This window comes from Cynoglossus semilaevis, chromosome 6 (genome assembly GCF_000523025.1).
Source record: "Cynoglossus semilaevis isolate Cse_v1.0 chromosome 6, Cse_v1.0, whole genome shotgun sequence".
In the NCBI taxonomy this organism is placed as follows: Eukaryota; Metazoa; Chordata; class Actinopteri; order Pleuronectiformes; family Cynoglossidae; genus Cynoglossus; species Cynoglossus semilaevis.
In genome coordinates, this window is record NC_024312.1 from 2,939,438 (window position 1) to 2,948,695 (window position 9,258).

Genomic DNA, 9,258 nt, shown 5'->3' on the forward strand with positions numbered 1-9,258 from the left:
GGAGAGCGTTCCGTTTTCAGAAACCTCTGGTAAAGACGTGGAACCGCAGCAGAACCAGCCTCTGTAACTGACTGGATAATTACAGTCGGAGACAAAAACACAGTTAATCCTCACGTGGCCTCGTTCTTTCACCGACGGCTGATTGGATCACGTGGATCACATGGTCACCACCACGACAGAAACTGATTCCCATCTTTATTCTGTGGCGATCACATGATCTCGACCTCACACCGGGGGAATTCCAACGGGAGATTACAGGGATTTAGACTCTGACCCCAAACTGGGCCACGGGCCACAGCTTTGATGGGCTGTGGACTCATGGGACTATGTCAGCATTTGTCTGGACAGATGAAAGGAATCAGAAGGATTCTGGGATAGATTTGTGTAAACGTTGCTGATGTTTCACAGATACGGCTTCTTTTTTTTTGGTGGACACGTTCGTCCCAGAACGCTGTCCCCTCAGACGGAGGACGTCCCGACGTCACAGCGGACGATGACTGTTTATCAAAGGCAGTGATCTGAGGAAACTGCCGGAGTTCAGAGAACTTAAAAGGAAGTCGTTTGGTTTGGTGACAGGGACTCGTAGAACCTGAGGAGCGTACGGTACCTTCGTCCTTCTCCTCCTGTCCGATATCAGCCACGATGTCGTCGATGGTGTCTGGGACCACGTTACACTGTTCACCCTGTGAACACACACACACACACACACTGAGCCAGGGTTTTGGTTGTCAATAACACATCAGCCTGTGAGCCGCCGACATTTAGAAACCGACATAATTATCTCCTGAAAATCAAACTGTAATTTGACTAAATTGGCCGTAATTTCCCACCAAACGAGTTTGTTGTTTTGTTACCTTTAGTTTGGGCTTAAAAAAAAAAAACCAAAAAACTCTGAGGGACTGAATGTTTCCATCAGACGTCACCAGGCAGATGATCTGAGTATTTCAGTACCAACTGTTTACGATACGATTTATCATGTTTTATACGATATGATTTAGTGCGATTTTTTTGTTTGAATCCCTGATTCAAAGTCAAACTGGTCAAACTGGTCAAACTGGTCAAACTGTTCTGCTCTGATTGACCTGGTTAACTGTCAGGAACTGGAAAGAGTTCCTTTCTTTAAAGGAACTCTGGAAAGAACTGTTGGTGTCTGAGGAACAAGTTCTTCCCACGTTCTGTTCCAACACCTGAACGTCTCTTAGCCTACGTAGGGACCTGACGTCTGGGTTTAATAGTGGGTCACAACCAATGTTTTTAGGAACATACTGCCACCTACTGTACTGGAGTGTGTAGTGTCATGGTTTGACCAGTGACTTTTTGTTTTATTTTTTATTTCAGAATTCTCCCAGATTCGTATCGATTTTTAACTGACCTTCCTGGCGATGCGCTCTACCACCAGCCTCGCCACCGGGTTGATGGCTCCGCCCTCTGGGTCATAGAATGGACTCTGGGGATGGTCCAAACTGGTCAGGGGTCGGATCTTCTCCTGAGGGATGGCGGGTTTGTTGGGTGACTGGAGGGACAGTGACATAAAGAAAGAGTTTTAGGAGGAAGTCATCGAACCAGATCGGTTCCTGTCGGTTCTCGATTGTTTGAGTTTCAGCCACAAGATGAGAAGAAAAAGATAAAAAAAAAACCACCTCAGAGGTGACGTGTGGACCGAGCTGTGGGAGCGGTCTGGGTTTAGAACGGTTCTACGTCTAAGACTGTACCTGTCGCTCTGATCACTGGTTCAATTCCCTCTTGTTTCTCTGTCATCAACAGCTAATGTATTTCTGTCGGCTTCTCTCCCCACTGCTGTCACTCACGCCCAGGTGTCTGTGAATGGGGGAGTCGGGTGAGTCATCACAGAGACTTCAGTCTGCTGCAGATACTGTTGGACCCGACAGGATTGATGACGAACAGTTCAGACAATTCTGGAGTTTAAACATTTTATGTTCTGATCTTCGACAGCGACAGGATCTTTTTTGAATTTGAGAACAAAAGATCAAATCTGTTCAGAACGGTACCAGAAACTACACGGTACTGTTTATAAGACTTTGTTTTTACTGAAAGAAAGCAGAACCACTTCAATTTGTCAAGTTTCAAAATGTTCAGACCACCTGAGCGTTTCAGGGTCATTTCATGTTTGTTTTTTGAATTTAAGAGAAAAGAAAATCAAATGTTTTTGTGAAAATAGACAAAAGAAATGTCTGACCCAACTTTGAGAAAACATTTGAAAATCTGGCTCATCCAAATTTCTAATTACGCAGCCCAGCCCTGCACAGTAGGCCTAGACTGCCATGGAAACTCCCATGAGTTCCTTTGAGTTTTAGATCCTGTTTATTAAAGATTGGAAAAACAAGCAAGAAAAACGAGAAAGAAAGACAAAAACGAGGAGACGGCTAACTGTAGCACAACAAACAGCTGAATTAGCTTCTCCAGCACGGTTCTACGGTAGCATAGTTTCCACCACTGTTGTTTTTTGCGTTGCGTTGAGCGCAAATCAGCGCTAAAGGTCTGTGATCCGGCGCAGACCTTTGAAAACCTACATCAGTTTTCAAAGGTCAACAACTTGTTGACAAACATACAGAGGTCGACAAATATAAACACAGAGAGATCATCGGTTCTCTGTGCAGGGACCGGGTCCAGTACTGCAGCTGTGGAGGAAAAGGTTAGAGAAATGTATCGATAACATTTCTGAGCTGCAGGAGTCGCTGGGCCGACGTGAATTTACCCCCCGGGTGAAGACACACCTGCTGCTCTCAACATCGACATTTTTTGGGGTTTTTGTTTAATGTTTCCTTTAAACACCAGGGGGGGCTTTTACCACTCGACTCCCCGGGGGTAGAACTCTAGACGTTTCAGTGTGAATCTGGGGCTGAAGAAGCTCAACAGCCTTTGTGTTTGCTACAAGTGAAGACGGGCGACTGTTCCACAGGGGGTATCTGTGTGTGGGTGGAAGGAGGGGCTATTCCCATTTCCCCACATTAGCGTTGTATAAATGATGCACTCTGGTGGTAAATTAGTTGGATGTCCTGCAGGAGAACATCTGCTCCTGTATCCTGGTTCTCCACCGCGCTGCAGGGCAGAGAGTCTGTGCCGCGGCCGCCCAAGGATTGGTGAGAATAATCAAAGTTAAACAGCCAACATCGGGAGCCTGGGAATTACTGGTGTAGCACAGAATGCTAATCCAATAAAGGCAAACACCGCGCGCATGTTTATGAAAAAGAACGACTTCCTGAGCGAGAAACAACGTAATTTCTCTGGAGGGAGAAGAGAGAAAAACGGCAGAACTTTGAAGAAGAATTATTAAAAAAAGTAAGAATAAAAAAAAAAAAAAAGAATTATTAAAAAAGTAAGAACAAAAAATAAAAAAAAAAACTGCAGGGTTTTTTATTGTCTACAGTTCTCCCTCCTGACCAAACAGACAGAACCCTGGACTGGACGGACTTCTACAAACCTGGACGGTCCAGTTGTCTTCTCCTGAACAGGTTGACGACCAGGATGATTGACGGCCCACACAGACATTTTTAGTTTCTGTCAAACTTCCAACAAACAGTTGGATCTGGCGTTCACAACCAAACTTCTGCCCCCGACTACGGACGTAACGATGAACCAAGAATGGATTAAAAATCGATGCGAACCCGAGACAATTTTTATCGATTGAAATAATGAATGGGTCACGCATCAAGGAGTGGAGGCAAAAATATTGATAAATTATATAAAGAAAAAATTTAGAAAAATTGAATCGTAAACAAACAAAACATCACGATTAATTGTATCATAAGAGAATAGTGACAAATCGTATCATGAACAAAAGATCGCGAATCGCATCGCATTGTATTGATAAATCGTATCGTAAACAAACAAAACATCGTGATTAATTGTATCATAAGAGAATCGTTATGAATTGTATCGTAAACAAAAGATCGTGAATCACATCGTATCGTGAGTTGAGTACATCGTTACACCCCTAGCCCCCTTTGACCCCGCCCCTCCCCCCACAGGTTCCGCCCACAGTCAGAATTCACCTCGTACGTGACTCCGCTGTCGGTTCCGGCGTCCCAGGGAATCAGGTCGGTCACCAGCCTCTGCACCCAGCCACACTCCTTGGTGCACAGGTCCTCTCCGGACAGACCCACGTTCCAGTCCGGACTGGGCCCCAGCATGGTGAGGAAGGACATGAGGTGACGGCTGCGGTCCACGGAGAACTCAGCCGACGGAGCGGCGCGTCTGGAATCACAACCAGCAGGAAGAGACAGGAAGTTGACCAGAAATACGGAACCGATTTATCACGTTGGTCCGGAGACTAAAACAGTTCTGGAGAAAATGTTTTCCTCCGCTCTGGTCTTGTTATAGTCCAGAGGAAAGGTAATGATTAGAAAGCATGGGCAGTGATGATGTCACATGTCACCTTTGACCCCGGTGTCTCGCAGTTAATCTCTGTATAATTAAGACCAAGAAAAATATCCAATTAAAGGCAGAGATTAGCTGCTGCGCATGTGACAGAACCGTTCTGAATAATTACGCAGAGTGTGTGTGTGTGTGTGTGTGAGTGTGAGTGTGTGAGTGTGTGTGTGATACCTTGTCTAATTGGTCTTTAAATAAAACGTGTGATTCTTGAGGTGTTAAAGACTGTTTTTTTTTAAATAAAATAAACTCGAACATTTCTACGGTGCGAAAAAATGTAATTATAGAAAGAGAAAAGTTCATTAAAACTTTTCTAATCAAACATTTTCTTCTGGTAATTATAGAAAATAAAACACAAAAAAAAATGTGATTTCATGATTCACTTTAACTTTAGTTTTTTTTCTGTTTTTTTTTTTGTCACAGGACGCGTCCTACGTTTATTAAACATAAAAAATAGGAATCAAAAAAGAATCCAGCAGGAACTGGAACTGTTGAAACTGAACTTTTCACCAATATAAAATTAATTTTCAGATCCAGACATAATCATAAAACTAGTTACTAAATGACAATTATCGATCTCCGATATTATCGATCCGATGCTAGCATAATTATATCTGTAAGAATCGTAATAGTTTTTTCCTCCGATAATGAAAACCCAATAACACAATATCTAGGTTTGGCCAAATTACGTCATTGGTCCTAGAACAAAATGATCCACCAGGGGGCAGAAGTCAAGTTTGTTTTTTTTTAACCACCAAATAATCGAAAGAAAAATATAAAAATGACAGAGCGGCTGATCCAGGTCTGAACTTGAGTCGACCCTTTGACCCGACGATCCATTGACCTTCTGACCCTTTGACCCCTGGCTATATAATGCGTGTATTTCCCATCAGTGTCAGTGACCTGACGTGATACTCACAGGTTGAGGGGCTGCCACGCCGGCCACTGAGCCTTGGTCTTAATGACCGTCAGAACCTCATCACCCTGTGGAGAGAGAGAGAGGGCGAGAGAGGAGGGGGGGGTAGAGAGTGATCAGTCATTAAACTGATGACTATAAAGGATCTAAAAAAAGAAGCGTTGGCAGAGAACAGACGTGAGCGACGGAGACTCCTGTCATCAAGGACAAAACCTGATTCTCATCACAGCAGGAGGACGGATTTGGTTTGATGAGTTTTTATATTTTACCTTTTATGTTGAAAAATAATCTGTTTTGGAAACACACACACACACATACACACTCAGACGGGTGTGTGTGTGTGTGTGTGTGTGTGTGTGAAGGAGCTTCAGTTTCAGCCAAAAAGAAAATCCTTCTTTTTCAGAATGAGTGAAGGTTCCAGAGTCACAGAGAAAGACTTTCGTCCTCCCTGGGGCAGAGTGTGTGTATGTGTGTGTGTGTGTGTGTGAGTGAGTGTGTGTGTGATTCAGGAGAAAACAGGTTTAGGAGTCACACTGTCCATCTTTGCTTCAGAGCAGCCTGAGGCCGAGCTGTCTTTGACCTCAGACTACACACACACACACACACTCACACACACACACACACACACACACACACACAGAGTTGTCGGTCCAAAAACCCGATCAGAAAAACGACTCTTTGAATGAAGGTCTGTCAACTGTTTACTTCAGGTTTAGAAACAGCAGTGCCGTTCCTGTCCTGCAGGTGGTGCTGTGGCGTCACAGCACTGATCAGGACGTGTTCGTGTTCGTGTTCGTCAGATTATAAACTAGAACGTGAACGTTAACGACAGGAACTTCTGTGGTTGTTGGTTCTTCACCCAGGAACTGAGAGAGAAACACTTCTAGAAACAGTACCAGAGCTGTCTCTTTGACGGGGGGGGGGGGGGGGAAGTGGAGTTTCCTACGCGTCCCGCGTCTCTGGTCATTTCCTCACGGAGAAGCTAAAAGCACCAGCTGCTGTTCCTGGTACCGATCCCGATGCAGATCTTGTGCAAATGTTTCTGTTTGTTTATAGTAATTACTGTGATGGCAGTAAATGACGGTGATTTAGCAGCGTTTAGAGGCCGGTTCCATTATCACCAGGTTCTTCAGACCAGAGAGGAGAGACGGAGACGGGGGGGGCGGGGGGGAGAGAGGGAGAAGAGAAGCAGGAGGAGGAAGAGGAGGAATGTAAACAGGCAACAATGTTTAAGTAGAGACAAGGCAGAAGAGGAGGAAGAAGAAAAAAGGTTCTTCTTCTTCTTCTTCAGTCACGGTCACGTCATCACTTCCTGTCTGATATTCTTGTCATTTTTCTACCAGTTTATTCTTCATTGTTCTGGTACTGATTCACCGGTGATTTGACTCACAGAAAAGTCAGAGAATTCAAAAAGAAATGACTGGAAAATTGTATAAATGCGTAAATGGACCATGTGACCTTCAGGTCGAGTCACGCGTCACAGAAACACCAACCATGTGGCTTCCTGGAAAAACCAGATCAAATTAGTCAAATTAAAATGAACCAAATCCACCCTGGAGTTGACAAAGAAACAGCACGACGTCTGCCCAGGAACCGTTTCCTGCCAACGACCCAGTAAAAAGTGTTTGAATTTTTCTCAGATGTTTCTCGTCTTTACATGGAAAGAACTCAAGACGTGGGGTCTAATAACGGGACCTGAGGCCGAGGATGATGGGAAACGGTGTCTAATAATAAATCAACACTGGGCTAACGCAATTAGAGCGGCACCAGGAGCAGGGAGCAGATGGATGAGAGGACGGAGGCGCTGTTACACCGTCAGAACAGATTCACGGCTCAGGTCAACCTGAAGGAACACACACACACACACACACACACACACACTCCACTCGTCATATAAAACCCATCTTCACTTTATCACCCGACCCTTTTTTCTCCTGCACCACGGTTTGAAACCCTAACTGTTCGTATTCTCGGGGCAGTTCTGACCGATCTTTATCTGATCGTGAACTAAAAATCACTGATTTTCTCCAGACGACGGCTAACACTGCGTTAGCCTTCAGCTATCCTTCGGCAATTATTACTTCGTAAATCATTTGGCATTTGTTTCCTCCGACACAGTTCTACTGCTCAGCTAACTTGGTGTTGTGTGTGCTTGTTATTTTTTTATTATTTTTTTTATTTCTTGCAGTTAAAAAAAGACAAATATTTATTACCAAATAAAGTGTGAGTAACGTTGGCGATGCCTTCACTGCCTGAAGGAAAACTTCTCTGCTCTCACAGTGAAACAGGAAACATCAAGTTGAAGACAGCGACAGTACGATGTCCTGTCTACGTCTGTCCATGTGTGGACATAAAGAACTGTACTCCCAGAATGCAGTGGTGCGTCGACGCCGACAGGAACACCTGCCACCTACTGGAACCACCTGCAGCTGAACGTGTTCAAATCAAACAGCGTTCCATCGCCAGGTCTTCACTCGTTTGTCAAGTGTCAGTTGGCAGAGACGTGGACACGGCGCCGCCTCGGCCCGACAGGTTATTTATCTTCCACCTGTGATGAGGACGTGAAGCGCCGGGGCCCGCCGGACCCTCAACCCCTCGCTCTACTCCTCCAGCCCGAGTCTGCTTCGTGCAAATCATAATAAAATTTGCAATAATTTGACATTTAATATATTGCAAGTGGGAGAGAGAGAGAGAGAGAGAGAGAGAGACAGAGAGAGAGAGAGAGAGAGAGACTGGTTCCTGGTTAAGTCTCGACTCTGTGTTCCTCCTCCTGGTCTCACTCTGGACCATCACAGCTTGTACTCCGACGACGCGTGTTAAAATGCTAATGCTTCATATTAACATATGAAGACAGAGTTAGCGTTCTGCGTCGCTCCAAACAACAATTAGGAGAAAAAGTTTAATGGAGACGTCAACGACTGTTTCCTCTCGCAACGACGGCGGTGACGATGGTGGGAACAGCTAGCCCGCTGAGGAGGAGAACTGTCCCCGATGATGTTAGCGACAGACGCAGAAATGACGTCAACTACGACCTTCGTTGCAGCTGACCCAAGTCCGCTTCCTTAACCACTAACCACTGCCCCCTGATGGCATGAATCGTCGAGAAAAAACCTGAATTATTTTGTGTTTGTCAGGAATCAAGACCTGTGTCTCAGGACTTTTTGACTGACCCTGGAGGATGGACACGATGGTGAAAGAGGGTCAGAGTAAAAACCAGACCAACAGTCTGGTCTTTCCAGTGAAACGGGGGGGTTGGGGGGGGGGGTTAAGAAAAGACCCTGGTGGTGAGAAATTGTCAGCAATTAAGAAGAACTGCAGGGTGCGCTGTCACTGAGAAGGGACTGCAATTACCTCACAGAAAATGGTTCTATGGCTCAGGTCATTAGCACCGATACTTAGTTTTAATGAGTGCAGTTCTTCCAGAGTCCAGTCGGAGTGTGACAGGAAGTGCACGTTTGTTCTTCTTCTTCTTCTTTCTCACGTGCACTCGATAACGTGGTTATTAAAATGGAATGAAACAAGATTTAATGGAACAAAATATACTGAGAAATATAATAAAAACATTTAGCTTTAAAACATATAAACTCAGCTGGAAATAATTTAGTCACACCGGGAGAAAAAAAAAAAAAAAAAATAGTCCTTTAAACAGAGAAGTAAATATTAAAAGTAGAACTGGTAAAATATGAACTGGTAAAAAAATTGAACTGGTAAAATATGAACTGGTAAAATATGACGACAGTGTGCATACACTCCAGCCCAGTAGGTGGCAGTAATGCACCTAAACATAATTTGCCAACTGAAAAAGATGAGTACAGTGATTACTGGTTACTGTTATTTGACTCCGGTGTCAAACTATGTTTACATGATGTTAGTTATCTGTACAAAAAAAAAAAAAAATTTTAAAAACCAAAAAACCCTAAGGTTTGCGACCTTGAAACCGTGTGTTACAC

General features: G+C 44.3%; 1 protein-coding gene across 1 annotated transcript in view; it reads right to left on the bottom strand.

The window, feature by feature from the left end:
- LOC103379644 (spondin-1-like) overlaps window positions 1–9,258 on the bottom strand; it is a 73,389-nt gene that overhangs the window by 8,492 nt on the left and 55,639 nt on the right. Inside the window, exons 7-10 of the mRNA XM_025056313.1 lie at window positions 5,312–5,376; window positions 4,014–4,215; window positions 1,373–1,513; window positions 608–683 (exon numbers count right to left, since the gene is read on the bottom strand). Of these exons, the coding sequence (XP_024912081.1) occupies window positions 608–683; window positions 1,373–1,513; window positions 4,014–4,215; window positions 5,312–5,376 (484 nt within the window). The remainder of the gene's footprint in view (window positions 1–607; window positions 684–1,372; window positions 1,514–4,013; window positions 4,216–5,311; window positions 5,377–9,258) is intronic.